This window comes from Mesoplodon bidens (genome assembly GCF_964165515.1).
Source record: "Mesoplodon bidens genome assembly, chromosome: 11".
NCBI classification, from domain to species: Eukaryota; Metazoa; Chordata; class Mammalia; order Artiodactyla; family Ziphiidae; genus Mesoplodon; species Mesoplodon bidens.
Genome location: NC_138167.1, coordinates 77019442 through 77046979, shown reverse-complemented (window position 1 = coordinate 77046979; position 27538 = coordinate 77019442). Strand labels below are relative to the sequence as shown.

Below are 27538 nucleotides of genomic sequence, written 5' to 3'. Positions count from 1 at the left end.
ATACAATGGAATATTACTCAGTCATAAAAAGAAACAAAATTGAGTTATTTGTAGTGTGGTGGATGGACCTAGAGTCTGTCATACAGAGTGAAGTAAGTCAGAGAAAAACAAATACCGTATGCTAACACATATATATGGAATCTAAAAAAAAAAAAGTGTGAAGAACCTAGGGGCAGGATGGGAATAAAGACACAGACCTATTAGGGAATGGACTTGAGGACAGGGGGAGGGAGAAGGGTAAGCTGGGACGAAGTGAGAGAGTGGCATGGACATATATACACTGCCAAATGTAAAATAGACAGCTAGTGGGAAGCAGCCGTATAGCGCAGGGAGATCAGCTCGGTGCTTTGTGACCACCTAGAAGGGTGGGATAGGGAGGGTAGGAGACGCAAGAGGGAAGAGATAAGGGGATATATGTATATGTATAGCTGATTCACTTTGTTATAAAGCAGAAACTAACACACCATTGTAAAGCAATTATACTCCAATAAAGATGTTAATAAAAAAGATTAAGTTATGTAGGATTTTCAATGAGAGGTAGTTTGTGTTATCTTAGTTGTACCTAAAAGTATGTATTTTAAGTATATTGCATGTATATAACTGCCTCTGAATCTTTTATCATATAGCATATATAACTAAATTATTTTCCCTAGCTTTCAAATCAAGGAAGAAGTAACTTACCTTACTGAAATAACTTGCTTTTAGAAAAAGTTTAAAATTTTGTTTCTAATGGTTCTCATCCTTTTCTTAAATGTGTTTCTGTTTGATTTCTAAGACTAAAGCCATATTCTTTGAAAAGTGTTGATTAACTCTAAGAATTATATTTTCAAGCTTATAAGCATATTGACATTTCTAATACTATTATAAAAGTGATCTTATTTCTATTTTCAGTATTGCAGGGGGTCGGATACTCTCAGTGATAAAGATGCAGCTGATTAAAGGCCAGAACAGCAGGGATCCTTTTTATAAAGCAATAGAGGAAGTTGCTCAAGATTTGGATTTGAGGATTAAAAGTATTATCAATTCTCAACAAGGAGATTTAGCTCTTAGTACCACTGACATCAGTCCTGCACGGGTAATGAGGTTTTTATTTTTCATTATCCTTCTGTACAAAACATTATATCTTCTACTTGCTGTAGAAATGGTTTACAATTGCTACTTAAGTCAGAAGAATGTGTTTCCTCTGTTATAAGATGTTGAAAATATGTTTCTCAATAGATTATGCAGGATTATGTTCGACTTGGGTAAATCATAACCTCTATGGGCCAAATTGTCTCTGTTTGTTAAAGAAGCACATTGGATAATCTTCAGTATCCCTTGTAGCACTAGAAATTTATAGTTCTTGATGGATATTAAGGTGTTTTGTCATATTTTTCAATAATTATTTTTATAATACAATTATTTTCCCAGTTAATCAGGTATAAGAGTCTGGTGTCTCTGGTTATGACCCCAGTACTAGGCACTCCATAGAACAACAGCAGAAATAGTTTCTACTCAGCAGTTTATTTTTCTTTTATAGAATTTTTCTATTTCCATGATCTCTTATTTACTACTCCATTGCCAGATTACTGCAGACATTAGGAATTTTTCCTATACTTAGTAATTGTTTAATTATATATTCCAGAAAATTTACCTCTTTCTTGTTTTTCTTACATAGATAGTCAGACGTTATAAAGTATTAAAACTATAGTTTTATAGGAGAAATTGACTACCATGTTTTTAGTTCTAGAACAGAATTTTGGAATACGTGTTATAGTAATTCATTTGTTGCAGTTTAATTGTTCAGGTAACAAAATCCCCTCTTTATTAGGTATAATTGTGATAGCCCGTGTATGAAGAAAGACTTTTGCTTAATTTTTATGATTCACTTATTTTTCCGCAGCCCTCGGGCACTATTTTTAGCTATTTTCTATAATCGTGTTTTTAGTTTAACTTGAAGGTGGGACATGGGGGGAGATTCTGAGTTATTTCCCCACATATTTCATGTGTGTTAACACTTCCTATGACAGCTTGGCTCAAATGACAACCAGGTTTTATTATAAGTATAAATCAGGAACTGTCACAGCTCAGATAATTAAGAGTACCCAATCTCTCCCATTTCCTGTCACAAGAAATAAAGATGCAGACAACCTGGTTCTTAATTTTATGTTTTCAACCAAATTAGACATCTTTGAAAAATACAAATCAGTAATTCTCAATGAAGTTAGTATTAAACAGTATGGACTTCTCTGGTACTAATGAAAAATATATGTCAAGCACCAGATTGTGATAGGCAATTTGTTAAAAATCTGGTGTAGCTATACATTACAGTTCACTTGGTAGCCTGAGTCAGCCAAGTAGAGAAAGGAGGCCAAGACCATGTTGATGAAACCTGAGGAAAGAGGTACAACTATAACAGATGTCCTCAAAAGGGCGACTCTGATATTTAAGCCCAATGTCCAACAACCCTATGGGTTAGGCACTATCATCATCCCTATTTTACCAATGATTTAACTGAAGCACAGTGAGGTTAAGCAACTTTCCCGGAGGTATACAGCACATACAACTGGTTAGTTGGTATGAACCCGGCCAGAAATGCCATCAGAGTTTGTTCTTATGTGTGTCTGTGTAATATTATCTTATCATATATTTTCCCTATTCTTCTATCTAGTTACTAAGCTTTTCCAGCTCTCCCCTTTTAATCTGCTTTTTCTTTATCTCCACAGCTACTATTTTAGTTCACTGCTACTACCTTCTTCATTTCTGAGCTGGACTACTACAGTCTCATAATTTGTGGTCCTGTCTCCAGATTTAATAACAGTCTTACCCTGGAGTATAAATATTTTACACATTTCCATCATTGCTGTCATTTTTCTAAAATGTAAATAGTATCATTTTATTTCCTTGCTTAATAAAGGAAGAGATTTTAACCTTGTAACAGATTGACTTATAACTTCTTTGTCTGATATACAGTGCTTTCCCAGGCTCATCTCACATGACTCCCTCTCTGTTACCCTGTTCTTCAGCTGTTTCATGCTATGTAGTCTCTGAAAATACCATGTTCTCTCTTACCCTTTTGTGTCTCCTCTATGAAGCCATCCTTGATCCCAGGGTAAATTGATCATGACCTTTTGGTGTGCTCCCACTGCACAATTTATACATTCTCTTCGAAATAGCATTTAGGGGACTTCCCTGGTGGTGCAGTGGTTAAGAATCTGCCTGCCAGTGCAGGGGACACGAGTTCGATCCCTGGTCCGCAAAGATCCCACATGCCGTGGAGCAGCTAAGCCTGTGTGGCACAACTACTGAAGCTGGCATGCCTAGAGCCAGTGCTCCACAACAAGAGAAGCCCGCGCACTCCAACAAAGAGTAACCCCCACTCGCTGCAACTAGAGAAAACCCGCACACAGCAACAAACACCCAATGCAGCCAAAAATAAATAAATAAATGAATGAATGAATAAATAAATAAATAAATAAATTTTAAAAAAGGAAATAGCACTTAGCACTCTGTAATGCCATTATTGGTTAATTATTTATTAAAAGAGCCTATGGGTTCCTTGAGACACTAGTTCTTACCTTTGTAGCCTTAGCTTCAAATACAATTCTTGGGACTTAGTATGTGCTTATGGGTGATTACTGAATGAATGAAGGTCAACTAGTTTTTTTATTTTTGCATTTGAGTAGATCTTTACAGCCATCTGTGGGGTTGGTATTCAGATCACCAGAATCTCACTTCTGGTATGAGAGAGAAAAAAGATCAGTATACAAAGAGGTTAAGTCACGAGGCTGAGATCACATAGATTGTAGCTAAACTTTCTGATTTAGACTAATGTTATTTTGACCAAAATCTAATGTCTTCCTTTGATGATACGATTTTCTATATTTTTTGTGCTTCTGGAAGTTCATAAGATTGATTTTATTATGGCTTGAGGGATAAATATTCACATGCCTTAGAGCCACTTCTCATGGCTGATTTTTTTTATAGCTTAATAGAAGAGGAAGGAGGACAATAGTACATGAAATGGGAAAGAGTGGCTGATTGACCCAGCTGGGGTGATTATTACATTTATTTGAAATTGTTTCTTGTTCTAGCCAAAATCTCATGCCATAAACCATGGCACTGCATACTGTGGCAGAGATACTGTGAAAACTTTACTAGTTCTTTTGGATGAAGAAGCAGCCAGTGCTCCTACCAAAAACAAAGCAGAGCTTTTATATGACGATGAAAACACAATTCATCATAATGGAACTTCTATTCTTACACTTTTTAGGTAAGTAATGTGGAAGTTATATGTATGTGAATATTAACTTAAGTCTATAAAGGAAATTTTTGAAAAAAACACCTCATTTGTTATAAAAGAAATACATGCTATGGTTAGGAAACTTGGGAACTATAGAAAAGTATGAAGAGAAAAAACAAGTTAGTTAAAGGGAGATTGAACATTTGAATGTGAGGGAGTTATATATAAAAGTAGTATTTTGTGAGAGTATGCTGTTTTTTGTTTTTGTTTTTTTCTTATTTTTTGTTTTGGAAATATTTGCATAGATATTTGTGTCAAAAACTTTGCTAAATGCTTTCACTTATATCAGCCCTCACAGCAATCTCTTTTAGTAGTATCCCCAATTTATAAGTGAAGAATTAGAGACTTGAGAGAGATAGTAAGCAATTTGTCTAAGTTAGCAAGCAGCAAAGGTGTCTTTCTCCAGAACCTGAGGTCTCTGCTCCAAAGATTGTGCTATTTTGCCTGAGAATAGGAGAGTTGGTATACACCGGACTACACTGGAGTTGACATTTACTTGTTCTTCACCGCATTATGAAAAAAATACTAAATTATTGTTGGTATTCTGTGCAAGACATTGATACTCACCAGTTAACAACAATTCGGTCAAACACTGAGTTGGTGATTTTTTAATTAATGAACATTCATTTATAGAAACATTTAAAATTTTAGAATAATGGTTTAAAATTGTATTATTACATTGTGGAGGATTTTTACAAAATTGTGCTGTTTGATCTTTTCTATTTTCTGCTTGAGCTACTTTCTAGAAATCTGATTTTAGTCTAAAATTGTTCATATCTATCTATGATTGCTTTACCTTCTCTCTCTCTCTCCTGTGCTTCACTGTCTTTTCTCTTTAAAGAGAAACTTTATAATGCTCTATCATTCAGTGTTGTCTTCTAATTCCTTTGCAATGAAAATTTATTTTGTGAATGATTTACTTATACCCTGTGTTGGAATCCCAGAAAAGAGTATAAAGAAAATGAACCTTTGTTTTTTCCTCCTGTCAACTTACTTCTGTTTAACAAAGTTTGCTTTTAGGTAGAAATACAAATGATTTAGATTTTCTCTTAGATTGAATTCTGTCATTTTCTTAGAGAAAGTTATTTTGTGTTTATAGGATTTTCTAAATAAAATTAATCCCCACATACATTTTAAAGAGGTATTTTTCTATACTCAATCATGTGGCCAAACACGTTTATAGTTACCTTAGCATTTTCAATTGTCATTGTGCAGACAAGTACCAGTCCATGGTAAAGTATATTTTTAATGGTCTGCATTGAAGTGATAAAATTAAGGACAATGTATATGAATGTAAGTCAATGTAGGGTTATAAACTAGTCTTTCTTAGAATAGACTATCCTTTATTCTTTTTTTAAAAAATACATTTATTTATTTAATTTATTTATTTTTGGCTGCATTGGGTCTTCGTTGCTGTGCACGGGCTTTCTCTAGTTGTGGTGAGCGGGGGCTACTCTTTGTTGTGGTGCATGGGCTTCTCACTGCGGTGGCTTCTCTTGTTTCAGATCATGGGCTCTAGGCACACGTGCTTCAGTAGTTGTGGCTCGCGGGCTTTAGAGTGCAGGCTCAGTAGTTGTGGCGCATGGGCTTAGCTGTTCCCTGGCATGTGGGATCTTCCTGGACCAGGGCTCAAACCCATGTCCCCTGCATTGGCAGGCGGATTCTTAACCACTGCACCACCAGGGAAGCCCCCTTTATTCTTATGTAATGTGGTTTTTTTTTTTTTTGCGGTACGTGGGCCTCTCACTGTTGTGGCATCTCCTGTTGCGGAGCACAGGCTCTGGACGCGCAGGCTCAGCGGCCATGGCTCACGGGCCCAGCCGCTCCGTGGCATATGGGATCTTCCCGGACCAGGGCACGAACCCGTATCCCCTGCATCAGCAGGCAGACTCTCAACCACTGCGCGACCAGGGAAGCCCTGTAATGGTCTTTTGACGCAAAGGGGTTATGACTCTGGCTCTATTAAGCTAAAAAGGAATTTACTGAGGAATCCATGTTTGTCTGGCTCCAAATTGCCAGTGTCTCCTTCTCTATCGTGTCTTCTCTGACCCTCCTATTTCTAAACTATGCTTTTCTCTTTTGAATTTCCCTGCCATGGCATCTGTCCTTTTTTATTTTGAATTTTAGTTATGTGGATATCTTATTTCCCTTACTTAGATCAAGATGCCTGAATTCAGAGCCAGTGAATGAATGAACTTTCTATTCTTCACAACATCTTATACAGTGCCTTACATATAGTAGCAGCTCAAATATTTAGTGACTGAATTAATTAATTAAGCAAATTATTAGTATTTAGAACTCTCAGAATAGGAATATGGACACTTTTAAATAGTATTGTAAACAACTAGGTTCAGTTGTTCAGAATAAACTTTTATTTCCTAACAGCTTTTGGGTAGCGGAGAGGTGTAAACTAGTTTAAAAGCTACTTTGGTTTATAAATTTTTGCTTTTTTTGGACTAGATCTCCCACACAAGTGAATAATTCATCGATGAAACCCCTAAGGGAACGTATCCATATGTCAGTGCAAGAGAAAACAATTAAGGTACAATTTAATGTACTGTCATGAAAATGATAAAAATCGGTTTACTTTTAGAAGAATAAATATATACAGCTGAGCTGGGTATTATAAACATACATTATACATGGAACAATAGGAATTAAATGGAAAATAAGTTATGACAATTGACATACAGAAACCTTCCTTTTAATACAATCTTGGCTAATCTGTCTCTGGTTTATTCAATACCTTGGACCTAAAAGAAGGAAAGGAACAAGCACCTGCTATGGTAAGTGTTCAATAAATATGTGTTCAGTGAATGAGGGGGAAAATAAAGAGGACATGGTTTTCTCATTTACATTTCTAATATCTTAAACTGAATCTTGAGAGTCCATATAATTGCAGTTTTGTTCCCATCTGAAGACATAATGGCAGAATATAATTGATTTTGGATTGAGACAAGGAGGACATTTCACATTGTTCATTGACTAGAGCTATTCTTTATATTTTCACTTGGTTTGAATTGAGTATCCCAGTTCTCATTTGAAACATTTGTGCCTATAAGTAGTCAGTAACATGTTTTTAGGCACTTAAATTTTTCTTGGTCTTATTTTTCAAAAAAGAAGCTTGTTTTTAACTCATTGATTTATTCAGCATACATTTATTGGGTATCTGCTATGTGCCAGACACTGTTCTGTGGTTGGGAATTCATTCATTTGTTCAACAAAATTTTCATGTAAAATTTACAATTATCCTTAAATTATCAAATAATTATTCATCTTTTGATATAACTTTGAGAACTCTAATTTGTTCTTTATATTCCCATTTGGAAAGTTAGTCCCAATTAGCAAAGCCTTTAGTTATCTGTTTCTTCTACATACCCCAAATCCATTTAGTTTATTTACATTAATAAGTCTTATCTTCCTATTGGTTATTAGTAGCTGTTAGTAGTTAATATCTGTGGACTACGTCATTGATTTTTATATAATTTTTCTGTGAAAAAACTTGTCAATTCTTTGTTATATTAACCTAAGTACTTGTAGTTGAGGTGTAAGATTTTTGAAGAAAAATCTATCCTTTGGACTTGATTAGAAACAGAAATGTAACAAATTCTTTAATTTTTCCCTGCTATGGCTACTGACAAACTTTAATATTTTCATTTAAAAATCATTGGGAGATGCAAGAGGGAGGGGATATGGGGATATATGTATACATATAGCTGATTCACTTTGTTATACAGCAGAAACTAACACAACATTGTAAAGCAATTATACTCCAATAAAGATGTTAAAAAAGAATTCAAGTAATACCATTAAACAGTGAAGTAGATATCTGTAAACTACTTAGAAAATTGTCTGGAACCTAATAGATTAACAATAAAAGTTATCTTCCTATGCAATCTTCTATATGTAATAAATTCAGGTAAAAAGTAAAAAAAAAAATAAAAATAAAGATCATTGGGATATTTTGTTAAACTAAGTAAATCAATATGAAAAGATTTGTCTGAATAATGAGAAGGTGTTTTTAGAAATTGGTAAGAGTCAACTAATTACCGTAAAATTTATGAACACATTTGTAAAGTTTGGGGAGGTAGAAGAGACAGTATCTGATCCAGTCTCATTTATAGATGAGGAGATCAAAATCCTTGAGAAAGCACCTTATCCAAGATATCATAACTACCAGGAAATATTTTGTGCCATTATGCAAAGCCATGGATAAATACTAATGAGACTATAATTACATTGCTTCCGTTACTTAATAGTGGAGCTGGCTTACTCCACATAGCTCTGAAACTAAATGGCAATAGAGAAAGGAAGGAATTAGTGTTTATGGTTATATTTTATAGTACAGTACTCTTTATGGAAGCAAAGTGTGAAAATAATTGGTTTAACCAGGTATACAGCTGAACCATGGCCAGATCGAGTACTTGCTGGAATAACAAAAAATGCTGCTAATATTTGCTACTAAGTAACTATGGAAAAGTAGTTTAACAGCTTCTTATCTTATTATCCTGTTACTTTTTCTCTTTTGGCATTTAATTCTCTTTTTTATCATGGAAAGGATATATGATCTACACTTGAAAAACTGTCTTGGAAAGACAAAGGTAGATACTGTTAGAGAACTTAAAATTTTGATGTTGTAGATCATACTTGATTGTGAAATATCCATGTCATTATTATTTGGGGCAAATGAACTTTTCTTGGATTTTCATTTCCTTGTTCATAAATAGAAATAGGCAGTCCTGATCCCCAAATCCTATGAAACCACTTTGGAAAGTGTTCATTAACTCATTTGAAATGCTCAAGTTTTATTTTCTACTGTAGCTTATTTGGAAAATTGTCTATGATGGTCAAATAAATTCCCCTGGGAAGGAAATTAGAAGGTTCTTCCTGAACCTTCATGGGTTTGCTAGGAACCTTTAGAGAATGCTTTATTCCCATTCTTACCCGTTTCCAAGTGATTTATACAAGTACCTTCATACCTTTTTATTATAAGATCTTTCAAGGAGACACTTACCTTCTTAGGTCCCTGTAAATTAATTAGTTTTCTTCCTTCCAGCTTGATTTAGCCGTATTTTGCTTTTTAGACACAACTGAAAAGTTGTGTATACATATCTTTTTCCTTATTCTGAGTCTAGTGTCTTCCTCTGTATTATATGTATGTCCGAATAATCATCACCGTTAACTAACTTAATAATTTAAGTCAGTGGATCAGAAAAATGCTAGATCTTTAAAAGCTGGCATAGTTGGGACAGTGAAAATTAGGACATAGGTAGTTGGAAAAAATAGACTGGCTCTAACTCTGGTACCTATTATAAGCAACCAGGCAGTACAAGGCTCATGGTGTTGGAAAATTAGACATCCATGTTTAACCTTTAGGGTATTCCAAAACTGAGTATATCCAAATAAAATGGTGTATTGAGTTCAATTAGAATTTCCTTCCCCTAATACTTAAAATGAGTACAAAATAGCAATAACTAGCAAAAATATTCACCAAGAGCAAACAACAGAAAATAATTTAATTGGGTACAATAAACTTCAGAAACGATGGCCAAGGAAGGAAAGAAGATTTCAGAGGGAAAAGGCACAACATGATTTAGCAACTTAATCTAGCCCCAGTCTCCACATAGTGTGCTAGTGAGTTGACAAAGTCCTGAGAATTATCACTAAAATATTTCCAAAACTGAGAAGCCAACTGTTTGTTCTTTTTCTTTTTCTTTTTAGAGAAATAGTAGAAGTAGCAACTGCATAGTAATGTGGAAAATGAACTCTGGGATTTACACATTGACACAGTGAAGGCTCTAGTGCTGCATACTGAATTGTGGAAATTATCCAAATGATCCCCTTCCATTTGAACGAAATACAGCCTCTAAGTAGAGGGACTTTTTATGGTACATATAATACATAAATTCTTAGAAGAAAGTGAGGAACCAACCCAGAAATTTTTTCAGATTGCCTATCTCCTCAACTGAACGTTACTTTTGCCTCCACCATTCTTCAAGCTACAGAAAAATGAGGGATAACAGAAAATATACAGCCTTCAAAATGTAACTGAGGAGCAAGTAAAATGCTGTCAAATAAGGAGGAAACAATCAAGAAATCACTCACAGGCTTGGAGGCTTCTGTTTCTAACTAGGATGTAGTAGATCATGGCAAAATACCATTTCTGCTACAATAACAAAATAAAAGGCAGATAAGTTGGGGAAAATATATTTAAAAGACATAAGAAAGCTATGTAAGCAAAACAGTTTAAATAAACTAAAAATCTGGAGAGGGTAAAGTTCTTCTGAGGTGAACAGTCTGTTATCAGAGTTTTCTTCCCTGGGATTATTTTTCCAATTTTGGGTATGAGCCAAGGATTGATGTTGGCCCATGTAAAGGAACTCACTGATGGAAAGAGGAACTAACAAATATTTTGGTGTCTTGAGGTGCTGGCAACAATTTGGAAACTTTGGGGCCCTGAATGCACAGTTATTTTTACCTACGGCACCTATGCTGAATTTTGGAGCTGAGTGGGAGGTTAAGGAGCCTCAATCCAGTATACTAAAATCACCTGTGGTCTTGCAGTAGCTCAGAAGACAAGGCTTCTCTTGAGGAGTGTGACCTGGCTCAAATGCATGGCTGTTGCCTTCTCAAGATACTTGCCACGCTTGGAAATGAAGTGAGTTGGGAGACCAAAGAACACAATGTGAAAACCTTTGAAAGACAGACTGAATCCCCCAGACTTTCAGGTCAGAGGTGATAGAGATCCATAAGGCTCTCAGTTGAAAGCTTGGGAGGGACATTCCCGAAGAAGAGGTTAAGAACCAGAAGTCAAATATGAGTTATGACAGCTGCAACCCAGCTTTGACTGAGGTCAGTCCCTGCCAGCATTGCGGTTATCAGCCCCTCTCTGTGTCTGCCTAACAGAGACAAGGGAAACACTTCTTGATAGAAGGTTTCATCTGGAGCCTCTATAGTTCCTTTATATACTGGACATGAGACAGGAAGACTTGTCCTTTAATTAAGAGAAAAAACTAACAATAGAGGCAGACTCACAAATGACCCAGCTACTGGAATCAGCTGACAAGGAATTAAATTTTTTTTAACATTTAAAGGTAATTAAAGGAAAAGGGCAAAATGGATGAAAAATTGGGAAATTCCAACAGAGAATCAATTTTTTAATTAATTATTTATTTATTTATTTTTTTGGCAAGCTGCACAGCTTGTGGGATCTCAGTTCCCTGACCAGGGATTGAACCTGGGCCATGGCAGTTAAAGTGCCAAGTCCTAACCACTAGACCACCGGGAACTCCCAAGAATCAAAAATTTTAAATCAGAACCAAATAGACATTCCAGAACTGTAAAAACATTATCTAAAATTAATAATTCATTAGGTGAATTTATTTATTTATTTTAAAGATTTTTTTATGTGGACCATTTTTAAAGTCTTTATTGAATTTGTTACAATATTGCTTCTTTATTATGGTTTTTTTTTTTTTTTTTTTGGCCCCGAGGCATGTGGGATCTTAGCTTCCCAACCAGGAGTTGAACGTGCACTCCGTGCATTCAAAGGCGAAGTCTTAACCACTGGACTGTCAGGGAAGTCCCTAGGTGAATTTAATAGTAGACCAGACATAGCATTAGGTAGCATAGTGGACATGAAGATAGGTCATTAGAAAAAAGTCCAAACTAAAGCAAAGAGAGGATAAAGAATAAAAAAGCAGAATAGAAGAGTAGGACACAGAAAATGTCTAACATATGCCTAACTGGATCCTCAGAATGAGAGGAGAAAATAGGATTGAAATAGTATTTGAAGATATAATGATTGTAATATTTTCCAAAGCTTAATTGGTCCTTTCACATCAAGTAGTAGTTAGAAGATGTGAGGAACAGATGTGTGGTTTCCTTTAATAATGTACAGTTGCATATGGGTTCCAATATTATGGACCCAGCAAACTAAAAAATGTCCCTGAGTCCTTTGAAAATCCATCTGCCTTTCATGTATGTGCCACACACACACACAGGACATAGATTGTAAAGCTTCTTTCCAGAGCAGTGTTCTCCAGTAGAACTTCTGTGGAAATGTTCTGTAATTTGTGCTATCCAGTACTGTAGGTGCTAGCCACGTGTGACTATTGAGCACTTGAAATGTGGTACTGCAACTGAGGAACTCGATTTTTAATTCTATTTAAATTTAATTAATTAGCTACACATGGCCAGCATATTAAACAGTTGCATTTCTAGTGGATTAAAGATACACACAAATGCAATAACTGAAAACCCATAATACGTAGAGGAAATGGTGCTCTGACCATGAGAGATTAGAATAAATAGGATTTAAATAGGGAGAGAGGATGGAAGAGAGCATTTCAGGTGGAGCAAACAACCTGATGAAAAAGTATTAGATTGTCTTACCTAGTATAAAGAGGCTGTGCATTCCATAGTGAACAAAATAAGTGAATAAATAATGTGGGGCAAGGTTAAGGAAGGTGTGGCTTTTGTGGTTTTAAGGAACAGTTACTTTTTGTGGGGCTTATTGTAAGGATATGTGCATGAGAACCTAAGAAAGGTGGAATATTTAAGAACTTGAAAGTAATAGTGGATATAATGGGGCTTAAGGACTTCAGCTGCATGGTTCTCTGTACTTAAATGTGATGTAACTTTGTGTGTATACCTCTTTCTTGTTTCTGTACCAAATGGTTTTCTTACTCTGTTGAACAGAGTAGAGTTTACTCTGTACATGTTTTTCTATTGATATATCAGAGCTTTTGCCCTTAGGGTGCTTTAACTGTTCTTTACCAGTCTACTTCTCTCATTTCTGTGTGCTGTGGTTTCTTTACTCTCCGTACATCTTTTTCTACCTCCAAGCTTTTGCTTACTCTTGGCTTCTGTTCCCTCATACCTTCTGCTTGCATACACCTGTTAGAGTGTGTTATAATTTTACTTAATTAATGCACTCAGCAAACATGTATTAAATGCCTACTGGATACTGGGCTCTGTCCTAGGCACTGTAAATACATCAGCAAACAAAACAGACAAAAACCCCTGCCCTGGGCTTCCCTGGTGGCACAGTGGTTGAGAGTCCGCCTGCCGATGCAGGGGACATGGGTTCGTGCCCCGGTCCGGGAATATCCCACATGCCGCAGAGCGGCTGGGCCCGTGAGCCATGGCCGCTGAGCCTGCGCGTCCGGAGCCTGTGCTCTGCAACGGGAGAGGCCACAACAGTGAGAGGCCCACGTACCGCAAAAAAAAAAAAAAAAAAAAAAGTATTAAAAAAAACCCCTGCCCTGATGGGCAAGTTGTCCCCCAATATTTGTGGGACTAGGGTGCAAGAACATAAATGGAAACCCCTGGTCTACCCCCGCAATCCTTTTAACCCTGGTTCTGTTCCGTACTGTTAGACACACTCCACCCAGAAATGTATACATCCCACTCCCTATCACCCTTGTCATAAACAATCAGCCCTTCCTAGAGGAAGAGGCCAGTGCTGGCCCAGTGCCTAGGCAGTTTAAGCAGGGAATTCTGGGGTGCCAGGTTCTTGGAACAGGATCTAAAAGGAGGAGTCTCCTAGTGGGCATATCCAAGTCCCTGTGGACTTATTCCTCACCCTGTGTGATGAAGAGGGCCAGAGCAGGCCATCAGTTGGCAAACTAAGGTTTTGTTCATGGAGCTTACCTTTTAGTTGGGAGAGGCAGATAATAAACAAAACAAACAAGTGAATTATATGGTATATTAGAAGGTTATCAGTGCTATGGCGGGAATTAAAGCTGCGGAGGGGGGTAAGGAGAGTGTGTTCCTTTGTGTGTGTTTTGGTTTTAAAGGGAATGATCAGTACAGGTCTCTTTGAGAAGGTGACATTAAGCAAAGGCTTTAAGGGAATGAGCAGCATTTTTCATTAGAATGAAAATGGGATGTTTGTATTAGTCTGCAACTAAAATTTGAACTTGTTTTGGCTGAAGTAACGAGGTTGGGATTTATTGCGTACCTTCTAAGTGTCAAGTGTTATACTAGGTATTTTATATCCCTCATTCCAATTAATCCTTGTTGAAATCTAGAAGGCATTATTTTCCAGACCATATCCTAGTAAGTAACAGAGCAGTGGTTGTATTCAGGTGTAAGACTTCAAAGTTTATGCTGTTTCCAAAGTGTAAATGAAGGCATAGTAATTATAATAGTCATCATTTGATATACTTACAAATTCATATGCCATTAAGAATAGCAAATCTCTGTTCTTTTGAAAATGTGATAATATAAGAATGAAAAGATGAATTTTAAATATTTATTTTTAGTTATATATTTAATAGGTATGTTGAGTAATTTCTTTTTCCAAACTTGTTGATAAAATTTATAGCCCCCGCTATAATGGGAGCTTAGAAATTTCATTTTCTTATTAATACAGCTAACTGAGAGTTTCTGTGACTTTTCAGTATTTTGACTCATTTGTCTTAATTTAACTGGAGTCAGGCTTTCCTATGTGAAGTACTATTTTCCTCAAACTGGGAACCTACTAATAATTTCAATTTAAAAAGAGCTTGTGGCAAAAGGACTTTTCCAATTCTTGGCAAGTTTGAAGTTCATTGCTATTTTACTGTGGATAGAAATCTTTCCAAAGGGGGGAAATCACTCTACAAAGGAAAACTTTGAATCTTTTTCTCTCATGTGACTTGAACATAAAATGATTTTAACAGCCATGTATGAATCTGGACATTATTCTTAGTTGTTAAGTACTTCAAAAGCACTTTCAAAAGGGAATTGTTTTGCTTATTTGTGATTCCAAATCAAATACACAGAGAGATTTGGAAGATTTGCAACAGGAAGTAATCTCAATTCTATGTAGCCACTAATCTTGTGCAGAAAAATTCAACTTTTATGAACAAAGGAAAAGCAATCTCTTTTAAGTTATAAATACAAGTCAATGTAGCTTGTATTGTTTTAATAACAAAAATGAAGAAGCTGATTGTAAGTTCATTTTTTGAGCTGCATTCCTAGAATCTCTTTAGGGTTGGCCAGTTCCTGAGAAACCTAATTCAACAGATTTCTTACTCTATAGGAGTACTTTCTTTATATGTTACTACATTAATAACTGTATAGTATCTACATATATCTTTAGAGTTACATAGCTGTTTCATATTTTTAACTTCATTAAATCCTTACAACTCTATGAGGTAAATATTCCCATTTATATGTGGATAAGTGAGAGGTTTAGAGGTTTACCCAAGATCATCTACTTAGTAAGTGATAGGGCCAGTATTAGACGCCAGGTCTTTTGACCGCAAATCTGATGCCTTTTCCATCACATCATCTTGTTTCTTTGTGCGGGTTTCTTAGTTGGACATCACATTGTTGGCTCCAGTCAAGTTCATGATCAGTTAAAATCTCTAGGTCTTTATTTCATATGTTGTTTTTAAGTTAGGTTCTCCTCATCCTGTACATCTGTAATTCATATTTTGAACTTAAATACAGGACTTTGTTTATCCTCATTCATTTTCATCTTATTATTTTCTACTTATGGTTCTAGCCTTCTGAGATCTTTTCAATCTTGATTCTATTATCCAATTTATTTATTATTTCTTCCAGCTGTGTGTCAACAGCAAATTTTATAAGTAGAATGTCTTTGTGATTATGGAAGCCATCCTAGTATTCTCTTTAGTATACTGTGTGCCTGTCACATAGTTGGAACTTAATAAGTGGTCATTGATAAAAAAGATCTTTGTACAGGGCAGGGAAAAACACACATATAATCTTTTACAAAAAAGAAAAAAAACACCCTCAATATAACTACTCTCAGTTATTACTTTTGGATATAAGTATTCCAAGATTGCCATAGAACCATTTTGGTTCTCTCTTGTGTTTTGATATGTTTATAAATACTATTTTTCATGGTAAATATAGTGGTTAACTGATTTTCTTTCACGTCTCAACCCATAATCCGTATTTTAAGAACCCATTGCCTTCTAACCCTAGTTTTCTGAAACTGCCCTACTGTCCCTAAGGGCTAGAGAATTCCTCTATGGGGGGCCTAAGGAGAAGAAATCTAGCTGTCAGGAGGGCTTATTGAACTTATTTTGCGACTGTATTTACATAGCAAAGAAAGCTTTTTACTCAGATGTATGTTTAAAATTAATAAAAATGCCAGCTTTCTAAAGAAATTTTTATTCACATGCAGCATGAGATTGAGAAAACATCAGTTGTCTGTATTAAATAATATAATTATTGTATTTTTATTTAGAGTGCTTTATGTGTGGTACTGATGAAAGTTTTGTGGTGGAGGCTCTAGTCCCCCAAGCCACCTGTAGGTGCCATCACTATCTGGATATTATGGGAGTGATCCTTGCCAGCCACTTAGCATCCATTTACTTTCATGGCCTTACCATACTCTTTATAACTCTCTGCAAGCAATAAGTTTATAATTTTCTATAAGTGGTAACTCTGGCGCAATGAAAGAAACATATAAAAAGATGTCAGCAGTTAGTATTGGTTTTGTAGATGGAAATAAATGTTTTTGGCTAATTTACTACAGTGATGATATGATGTAATATAATATAAAGTTTATTTTATTAAAATTTATTTTAATAGCTTTATTAATTGTTTTAATTCTCTACTTATGGAATTAATAAAGCCCAAAAAGGCCTAGTTAAAACCTTCAGTTATATTTTAGGGCATCTCATGGTAGAAACTATATAATAGTAGGTGCATTCATGTGGATTCATGAAGATATTGGGCTGTAGCTCCATTCATTATCAGGAGCCTCCTGTATTTCACTTCTAAAAACATAGTTTTTCATCTTTTACATTTTCACATTTTTTTCAATTTTGTGTATATTTGTGCTTAAATGGAATATAAATTCTAATTGTCTACATCTTCAAGCAAATTAATTATAATTTTTAGTCCTCTGGGAGTTACAGGCTCTCATAGACACCATTACTCAGGAAGATACAAAATTTGTCATCCTGAGAAAACTTGCTTTTATGGAGCAGCTGGACTGGAGACTATTCTGATTTCTTCTAAAATATAGCTAGTGGATTTCACTGCTATTATCTTTGCAAACGTCTGAGTGGGTTAATGTAGTTATCGTTCTGAATATATAGCATAGTGTATAATTACTGAATATATAATATAAAGTCATGCTGTTTTAGACTTCGTGAACTGTATCAATACATACTCTGTGAGTATTATTCAGCATAATGTAGTTATACTTTGAAGTATTAATTTTTGAATTGTTGAAGTCCTCTTTATTTAATCATGTATTTGAAATAAGCTTTGTCTGTTTCTGAAAAAGATTTGAGATGATTTCTAATTATTTGGAGAAATCTCCCTATTATAACCAAATGGCATTACACAGCAGCTGCAATTGTTGAAATTTGCATTATCTGTGTAGATTACTTTTGTTCTGAAATTAAGTTCTCTCCCTAAAACAGCCACTGGTTTTATGTTTGCAGAATACATTTCCAAAAATACTTTCTTGGCATCGTGCTTAAGAATTAAATTTAGCATTCTAATTTTCTCCTATTTGTCATGTTTGAAGATAATTACAAGAGTATACTTTGAATACTCAACTATTAAATCACTTGGTCACATCTTCTTAGAATGATATAATCAAATCATATTTCTTAATTTTCTAAATATTCATGTTTTTAATTAAGAAATAATGCCTTTGATTCACCACTTTGTTTTATCTTTCACTTTCTTTGTTAGTTTCCTATCTTTGTTTCTTTCACCTTCTCTTATTTTTCTTTTTCATCCTAGTATTTCTCCTTTCCTTAATTTCTCTAATTTCTTGAATTCCATGTGCTATTTTTTCCTAAAAGAGTTGTACTCTGTAATTCTTTAAGATTGAAAACTTGTATTTTTCTAGGATTACATATATCATGTATATCATTATTAAACATAATAAAACCACTTTCTAAAGCATTCAGACATAGGAATGTGTAACAAAGGCCTTTGAAGAGTTTATAATTGATTTTCCTAAGCCTTTACAAAAATTATCAAAAACATACACAAAGCTGGTATTACTGAAAAGAACAAAAATGCTGGTTGTAGCAATGAATGAGTTTGCAAACTATGAAACATCAAGGATTAAAAGTTCCCACAGATAATGAAATATTTAAGGGAAATTTTTGATACCTCAGTGACTACAATTTCTGTCTAGATGAAAAACTAAATAAAAATAAAGGATAAATTGCATATTTTCTTCTTTCTTCCTGTTACCAGATGAAGCAAACCTTAATTAGATCTCAGTTTGCTTGTACTTACAAAGATGACTGCATGATAAGCAAGGATAAGTGGAATAATGTTAATTCAGCATCAAAGCCTTTGTGTGTTCTTCACATGGAAAATGACCTTTCTGGTAATTGACCTTATTTGAGCAATTTAATAACAATTCAATTCTAATGTACTAATTGGTTTTAACTTAAGTAAAACTAGATTTTTTTTGCAATGTAAAGGTTTATATTTTTATAGACCTGAGTTTATTTAAAAAGTTATATCTAAGTACAAATATATGTATAGGAATAGGACTCAGTTTGATTTAACTAAATGTATTTAAGAAACAACTTGTAGCATTTAAGGATTAAGTGTTATGCATTCAGGCAAAGCAAATTTGTAGGGATGAAAAGTGATATGGTAAAATGAAAAGAAATGTGATAGTAATATAGCTGTATTTGTTCATCATGTAATTTATATCATTATTTGATTGTAAATCATGAGTTTTAAAGTATTTAGCCATTTAAAAAGTTTTCTGTAAAATTCTCATGTGTAATAATTTTAAGTATTATATAATTTCTTTCCTCTTTTCATCTTGCATAACAGGAGGTGTAAATTCACCTGTTGGAAGACCAACAATTGGAACAAGTTCTGGAAATGTTCATCTGGACAGAAGTAAAAATGAAAAAGTGGCAAGAAAATCAATTAGTCTGACAGGAAATAAAGGCTCAAAAAGGAAACAGGTGGATTTGGATGATGAAAATATTCTCTGTGATAATGGAAACGAACCACCTCAACACAAAAATGTTAAGATACCTAAGGCATCAAAAGATTTGCAGAGTAAATTAGATGGCAAACTACTTAGAGCTGCAAAAAGCAACAAATGTACCGGCAAGGACAAATTGATTACTGGCCAGACAAAGTTAACTCAGTTTTTTAGACTATGAATTTGTCTTTTATGTTCTTTAGATTTATGTATATATAAAACCATTCACCAAAGGCATCTACTAAATTTTTTTTTTTTTTTTTTTTTTTGCGGTACGCGGGCCTCTCACTGCCGTGGCCTCTCCCGTTGCGGAGCACAGGCTCTGGACGCGCAGGCTCAGCAGCCATGGCTCACGGGCCCAGCCACTCCGCGGCATGTGGGATCTTCCTGGACCGGGGCACGAACCCGTGTCCCCTGCATCGGCAGGCGGACTCTCAACCACTGCGCCACCAGGGAAGCCCCCATCTACTTAATTTTTAAGAGATCAAGGTGTAAATTATGGTGCTTTATTATTTCGGTCTGCAGTGTATGTAAGGTTAGCATGTTAAGCATTGTTTAAAAAATACTAGTAAGTCATAATTATTCAGAATATTCACAAAGTTTAATGCACAGGTAAAGCATATCATTTAGGTATATCTTAATACTACTTTCTTTGAAAACAGACATTTAAAATAATACAAATCATAGTAACATTAAGGGCTTTTTTCCCCACAGGCAATTAAATGATTTTGTTTTCTTCTGAAATGATGATGTGGACCAACAGGTATCAGACTTGCCAGCAAGGTCGATAGACTCTTCCCAGCATACACCTGAGCACTGAAGGAAAAAAAAAGCTTAAATTGTTTAAAGGACTAGTATCACACAAAATTGATTAGAAATGAAAGAATGGACCTAGTATAGCTAATTCTGAGTAAATCAAAATTATAGTAACTAATAACTAATTATAGTAACTAATTAAATACTTTTTAATTTCACATCTTTTGCAGGGGTCACTTAATATCAAGTAAATTGAACCATGGTCTTGTTTGATTTTGTCATGATTGGACCCAAATTCAATTAAACTTAGAGTTCTATTTTATGGTATTAAGATATAAGAATTGAATTTTAAAAAGACTACTCACTGTCAAAATCTCTCCTTCCTATAGGAAATTTAGCTGAGTTTTCTTCATCTGCAATTTCTCTCTTTTCCTGTATTGATTCAGTATTTTGAACTTCATTCTCAGCTGGAAAAGCTACAGATCCTTTTAGTGCAAGACAAGGTTTTATAGCCAGATTCAGTGGCAGACCATTATTTAAGAAATTGTGTTTGGAACCTGCATTCTGTAAAGAAAAGGTTGATTTGTGTTTTAGCTGTCTTATTGGGAATAGAACTATGATACAATTGTGTAATAGTCTTATTGATCAAAGATGCTCTACACTGTTTTGACTCTAAAAAATATTTTAGATACAAGGTTTTCAGGGAATAAAAACCTTTTGAATAAGAGATGTTTTCCAGAATGGAAGAACAACCTGGTATGTAGGAAATTTGATCAATTGTCCTAATGCATATTTTGACTTTTTTCACATACTTCTGCTTATAAAAGTATCGACTTTACTTCCAAAGGATTCATAAAAATCATTCAAATTTCCATTGAAATAAAGGATAAGTCACACTGCTACTTACCTTTGAATTTTTGTTTTCCTCATCATTCATGAAATTGCTCTCATCATTTTTATATTCCTCCAGGGAAGGAACAACAATTGATTTTTCTTCAGTATCTTCCTTCTGAAAGGCTTTCCCCAGCCTCAGTGTTTTAAATACCATGTCATCTTCTAAATTTCTTATTGACTTGGAGGCTGAAGGCGAAACACCTTGAGAAAGCAAAGAAAAAGTTAGCATTAATATGTAGGAAGAGAAACTCATTTTTGCCATTCTTAGTTTGATGTTTGCACGGAGTCAAACAAGGATGTGTAAAATGAAGTAAAATTTCTCAACCTGCTTTGTAAATGATTCCTACCTTTATATATTTTCCAGCTTGAATAGAAAGCACTTGAAAGACTTAGACTTTGATCATTTAAAAAATGACTCATTAGATAGAAGCTAACTTTTTGTATAGCTGCTAATACTTACACTGTTTGGGTTTTAGTGGCATATTGTTTATTTTGAGTGTGAATTTTCTCAGAATCTGATTAAGATCCTTGGTAGAAAGCTTCTGTTGAGGAGATTATAGTCTCTTGAAAATGGGTTGTTATTAAGGAAGACCACAGGACATCAGGCTCTCCATATTCTTGTTTATTCATATTGTTCCCTTCTGTTTATTTTCTGATTAAGTAAAATATTAAAACTAAAGTTATTTCTTTCACTCAGGATAATAAGCGTCAAAGTTTAAATACATTTAATCCTGATTAAGTTGAAATACTCTTCAGAAAGAATTTTTTCCATAAATGCTCGGAATAGTCTTTGGTGTTTAAAGTATATATGCCTGTCAGTATGAACAAAAAGTCATTCATGTTATATCTAAAATTGACCTGTCAGGTGTGTTTTATCTCTATATTTACAAAAGGGTATTACTGATATTTATTAATGAGTTTAGCAATTAATGAATAAGAAGTCCATGAAGAGAATATTTATGTGCTCCATAAATGTTAATTTTGGATAATGAGTATGTTGCATGATTTTTTTTTTTTTTTTTTTTTTTTGCGGTACGCGGGCCTCTCACTGGTGTGGCCTCTCCTGTTGCGGAGCACAGGCTCTGGACGCGCAGGCTCAGCGGCCATGGCTCACGGGCCCAGCCGCTCTGCGGCATGTGGGATCCTCCCAGACTGGGGCATGAACCCATGTCCCCCACATCGGCAGGCAGACTCTCAACCACTGCACCACCAGGGAAGCCCTGTTGTATGATTTTTAATTAAACATTTCAGAGTTAATTTGTAATGTTGGCCCCGTAGAGTAAGAGAATACATTCTTGTGTATGTCTTCTGGTATATATGTGCAATAGTTTTTCTAGGGTATATTTCTAGTTATGGCATTGCTGGGTCTTGGAGTATGTACATTTCAGCTTTATTCATGCCAAAATGGTTACAGAATAGTAGTAACCCATTTAAACTCCCACCTGCAGGGTGAGAGTTCTTACTGCTCCAGGTTCTAGTTAACACTTGGGTATCTTATTGTGCTTTTAATGTTTATTTCTCTAATTACCAAAGACGTTGGATGCCTTTTCCTATGCTTAAGTAAAATGCCTTTAAAAAAATTTTATTTCTCTATCAGATTGTTTGGGTTTTTCTTGTTGATTCATGGGAGTTCTTTATATATGCTGGGTATTAATTTTTTGTTAGTTGTATATGTTTAAAATATTGTATTTTTTCTCACATTTCTTATCTTTTGAACCACTTCATGGTGTCTTTTGGTGAACTAAAATCCTTAATTTTAATGTTTAAATTTCTTTTTCTTTTTTGCTTTTTATGGTTACTATTTATAATATGTTATTTAGAAATCCTTCCAAACCCTGAGATAATTAACATACTTCTATATATTCAAAAAGTTTAAGTGTTTTGACTTTCACATTTACATTTTTAATTCATCTAGAATCTTGTGTTTGAGAAAGAAATTTTAACTTTTTCCAAATGTCCTTATATATTTCTTTTTTTTTTAACATCTTTATTGGAGTATAGTTGCTTTACAGTGGTGTGTTAGTTTCTGCTTTATAACAAAGTGAATCAGCTATACATATACATATATACCCATATCTCTTCTCACTTGTGTCTCCCTCCCTCCCACCCTCCCTATCCCACCCTTCTAGGTGGTCACAAAGCACTGAGCTGATCTCCTTATGCTATGTGGCTGCTTCCCACTAGCTATCTATTTTACATTTGGTAGTGTATATATGTCCATGCCACTCTCTCACTTTGGCACAGCTTACCCTTCCCCCTCCCCATATCCTCAAGTCCGTTCTCTAGTAGGTCTGTGTCTTTATTCCTGTCTTACCCCTAGGTTCTTCATGACATTTTTTATTTTTTCTTAGATTCCATATATATGTATTAACATACGGTATTTGTCTTTCTCTTTCTGACTTACTTCACTCTGTATGACAGACTCTAGGTCCATCCACCTCACTACAAATAACTCAATTTCGTTCCTTTTTATGGCTGAATAATATTCCATTGTATATATGTGCCACATCTTCTTTATCCATTCATCTGATGATGGACACTTAGGTTGTTTCCATCTCCTGGCTATTGTAAATAGAGCTGCAATGAATATTTTGGTACATGACTCTTTTTGAATTATGGTTTTCTCAGGGTATATGCCCAGTAGTGCGATTGCTGGGTCATATGGTAGTTCTATTTTTAGTTTTGTAAGGAACCTCCATACTGTTCTCCGTAGTGGCTGAATCAATTTACATTCCCACCAGCAGTCCCAGAGGGTTCCCTTTTCTCCACACCCTCTCCAGCATTTATTGTTTATAGATTTTTTGATGATGACCATTCTGATCAGTGTGAGGTGATACCTCATTGTAGTTTTGATTTGCATTTCTCTAATGATTAGTGATGTTGAGCATCCTTTCATGTTTTTTTGGAAATCTGTATATATTCTTTGGAGAAATGTATTTAGGTCTTCTGCCCATTTTTGGATTGGGTTTGTTTTTTTGATATTGAGCGGCATGAGCTGTTTGTATATTTTGGAGATTAATCATTCCTTTGTCAGTTGCTTTGTTTGCAAATGTTTTCTCCCATTCTGAGGGTTATCTTTTCGTCTTGTTTATGGTTTCCTTTGCTGTGCAAAAGCTTTTAAGTTTCATTAGGTCCCATTTGTTTATTTTTGTTTTTATTTCCATATCTCTAGGAGGTGGGTCAAAAAGGATCTGGCTGTGATTTATGTCATAGAGTGTTCTGCCTATGTTTTCCTCTAAGAGTTTTATAGTGTCTGGCCTTACATTTAATTATTTAATCCATTTTGAGTTTATTTTTATGTATGGTGTTAAGGAGTGTTCTAATTTCATTCTTTTACATGTAGCTGTCCAGTTTTCCCAGCACCACTTATTGAAGAGGCTGTCTTTTCTCCATTGTATATTCTTGCCTCCTTTATCAAAGATAAGGTGACCATATGTGCGTGGATTTATCTCTGGGGTTTCTATCCTCTTCCATTGATCTATATTTCTGTTTTTGTGCCAGTACCAGACTGTCTTGATTACTGTAGCTTTGTAGTGTAGTCTGAAATCAGGGAGCCTGATTTCTCCAGCTCCGTTTTCTTTCTCAAGATTGCTTCGGCTATTCGGGGTCTTTTGTGTTTCCATACAAATTGTGAAATTTTTTGTCCTAGTTCTGTGAAAAATGCCATTGGTAGATAATTTATTTTCTTATTCAAGAACATGAATACAAAGTACAAAGGTATTTTTCCATATTTATTTAGATCTTCTTTAATCTTTTAATGACATTTTGTTTTTTTCTTCTTAAAGGTCTTGCTTATCTTTTGTTGCAAGATTTATAATTGTTTATAATTTAATTATAATTAAGCTCCTTATTTTTAGTTATTGTAAATTGTATCTTTTAAGATACCTTTTCTAACATTATTGCTGGTTTGTACACATGCAGTTGGCTTTTGTTTAGTGCTCTTATACAAAAAACTTGTTAAAGTCTTTAATTCCCTAATAATAATAATTATTATTTAATTCAATAGTTTATAAATGTATTAACTCTTTAAGGTTTTCCACAAAGACAGTTGATATAAATAATAAGATAATGACATTTTATTTCCTTCTTGCAAGTGTGTGTGTTTGTGTGTGTTTATCTGTGTGTCTGTCCACGTGTGCGAACAGACTGACTAAAACCTTCTGTAAATGTTGGACGTGGAGATAAGACATCTTTGCAGTATTACTGATTTTACAGAGAATGCTTTTAACTTTTCACCATCGAATATGATGTTTGCTCTAGTTTTTTTGTAGATGTTCTTTTCTATTTCTGGCTTACTAATAACTTTTATCATGAATTATTGAATGTTATTGAATACTTTTTCTGTATCTATTGAAACGATCATACTTTTTCTCCTTCAGTGTTTCATTGAGAAAATGAACAGATTTTTCTCATGTTAAAGCAACCATGTGTTTATGAAACAAATCTTTTAAAATATTATTGTATTCAATTTGGTAATATTTGATTTATATATTTTTCATTTATTATCATGAGTGAGATTGATCTGTAATTTCCCTTTCTTCTATTGCCTTTGTCTGCCAAGGCATTAAGGTTATACTAGCTTCATAAAATGAAGCAGGGAGCAGGGTTTATTCCTTTTTTTTTCTCCTGTAAAGTGATGTGGGCTTGGTGTTTTGTTGGTGGGCTTAATGGTTGATTCACTTTTTTCAGAGCTGTAGGAACATTCAGCTTCTCTGTTTCTTTTTTAGTTTGTTTTAGGAATTTAAAATTTTATAGAATTTGTCCATTTTCTTGTTTTCAAATATTCTAGTGTAAAGTTAGTTATGATATTTTCTTCTAAATATTTGAAGCCTCGCTTTATCTGTAGTTGTCTTTCATTCTAATTACGCTTATTTGTCATCTCTTGTTCTCTGCCTCTCTCTCCTCTGCCTTTGTAATTTGATCATGCTAGCTATAGATTTATCAATTTTGCTGGCCTTTAAAAAACCTTTTGGCTTTGTTGATCTTCACTATATATTTTTTCTATTCTGTTAATTTCTGCTTTTTATTATTTCTTAAATTTGAGGTTCATTTTACTATTTTCCTGACTTACTAATTTAGAATAACTCATTAATATTTAGACTTTAAAAAATACCAGCATTAAAGATTATACATCTCCCTTTATGTATCATTTTTATTAAGGCCCACAATTTTTTTTTTTTTTTTTGGCTGTGCCCTGTGGTATGCGGGATCTTAGTTCCCCGACCAGGGATCGAACCCTTGCCCTATGTGTTGGGAGTGCAGAGTCTTAACCATTGAACCTCCAGGAAAATCCCTAAGTCCCACAGTTTTGATAGGTAGAATATTCAATGTTTAATTCCAAGTTTTTATAATTTTCATTATTATTTCTTCTTCAACCCATTAATTACTTAGATATTTTTAGCATTTAGAATATATGGGAATTGAAACTTTGGGGGAGAGGATACCAAGTTCCAACCAAACTGAGTTTGTTGTCAGAAATCTTGTTCTATAAATTCTATAAATTATAGAGTAATTGAAATCAGTATTAGGTTGAAGTATGTGCAAGTGGTGATTTTCAACGGTTTTTGACATACAAATAGTAATTTCATATGGTTCAACCTATAGAAACTTGCCTTGTGGCCTATGATATCTTTATTTTGTGTAAAAGTTCTGAAAATTCTTGAAAAGAATATGTATGCATTACTTTTTAAAATAAATTTATTTATTTATTTATTTTTGGCTGCATTGGGTCTTCATTGCTGCATGTGGGTTTTCTCTAGTTGTGGCGAGTGGGGGCCACTCTTCATTGTGGTGCACGGGCTTCTTATTGTGGTGGCTTCTCTTGTTGCAGAGCGTGGGCTCTAGGTGCGCAGGCTTCAGTAGTTGTGACATGTGGGCTCAGTAGTTGTGGCTCATGAGCTCTATAGAGCAGGCTCAGTAGTTGTGGCACATGGGCTTAGTTGCTCCACGGTATGTGGGATCTTCCTGGACCAGGGATCAAACCCATGTCCCCAGCATTGGTAGGTGGATTCTTAACCACTGCGCCACCAGGGAAGCCCTATGTATATATTATTTTTGAAAGCAGGGTTCTGTATGTGTCTACAAGATGAAACATGATAATATGTTTTTCAAATCTTCTATGTCTTATTGATTGTTTTGTCTGCATGAACTGTCAGTTACTGAGAGAGATATTTGCAAATCTTTGACTATGATAATGGGTTTATCTAATTCTATTTGTAGGGTTTTTTTGTTTGTTTGTTTGTTTTGCAGTATGCGGGCCTCTCACTGCTGTGGCCTTTCCCATTGCAGAGCACAGGCTTCGGACGCGCGGTCTCAGCGGCCATGGCTCATGGGCCTAGCCGCTCCGCGGCATGTGGTACCTTCCCGGACTGGGGCACGAACCCATGTCCCCTGCATCGTCAGGCAGGCTCTCAACCACTGCACCACCAGGGAAGCGCTGTAGTTTGTAATTTTTGCTTCATTTATTTTGAGCTTATGTTATTAGGACATTCAAATTAGAGATTGTTTTGTCTTTCCCATAAACCAAACCATGTATCATGACCCTCTCTATCTTTAATAATGTGTTTATTACTATCACTTTTCCTGTATCATCTGTATGTCTTATATGTGTCTGTTGAAAATATCATATAGCTGAATTTGGAATTTTTTATCTGACCTTC

General features: G+C 34.8%; 2 protein-coding genes across 4 annotated transcripts in view; one reads left to right on the top strand and one right to left on the bottom strand.

Annotated features, from left to right (window-relative positions):
• The window catches only part of PARPBP (PARP1 binding protein), an 84037-nt gene extending 63792 nt beyond the window's left edge, over positions 1-20245 (top strand). Inside the window, exons 7-12 of one of the 3 annotated variants that reach the window (XM_081248386.1) lie at positions 892-1075; positions 4074-4252; positions 6743-6824; positions 18473-18608; positions 19070-19206; positions 19944-20245. In XM_081248386.1, the coding sequence (XP_081104512.1) occupies positions 892-1075; positions 4074-4252; positions 6743-6824; positions 18473-18608; positions 19070-19206; positions 19944-19955 (730 nt within the window). In that variant the 3' untranslated portion in view covers positions 19956-20245. Of the gene's footprint in view, positions 1-891; positions 1076-4073; positions 4253-6742; positions 6825-18472; positions 18609-19069; positions 19536-19943 lie in introns of those variants that run through there. The other 2 variants (XM_081248385.1, XM_081248388.1) reach the window with 2 other exon arrangements.
• A 79-nt stretch (positions 20246-20324) lies between these two features.
• PMCH (pro-melanin concentrating hormone) lies at positions 20325-22443 on the bottom strand. The gene is made up of 2 exons (XM_081248389.1): positions 20893-22443; positions 20325-20549 (listed from the first exon to the last, which is right to left on the bottom strand). Exons 1-2 carry the CDS (start codon positions 21139-21141, stop codon positions 20343-20345), a joined length of 456 nt encoding a protein of 151 aa, XP_081104515.1. The 5' UTR covers positions 21142-22443; the 3' UTR covers positions 20325-20342.
• Positions 22444-27538: the final 5095 nt, after the last annotated feature.

Coding starts and splice junctions, on each gene's coding strand:
- PMCH (XM_081248389.1), bottom strand. CDS start 21,141: ATGGCAAAAATGAGTTTCTCTTCCTACATATTAATGCTAACTTTTTCT. Junction 20,550..20,892: donor AGGAAAACAAAAATTCAAAG/GTAAGTAGCAGT, acceptor TTTTCTTTACAG/AATGCAGGTTCCAAACACAA.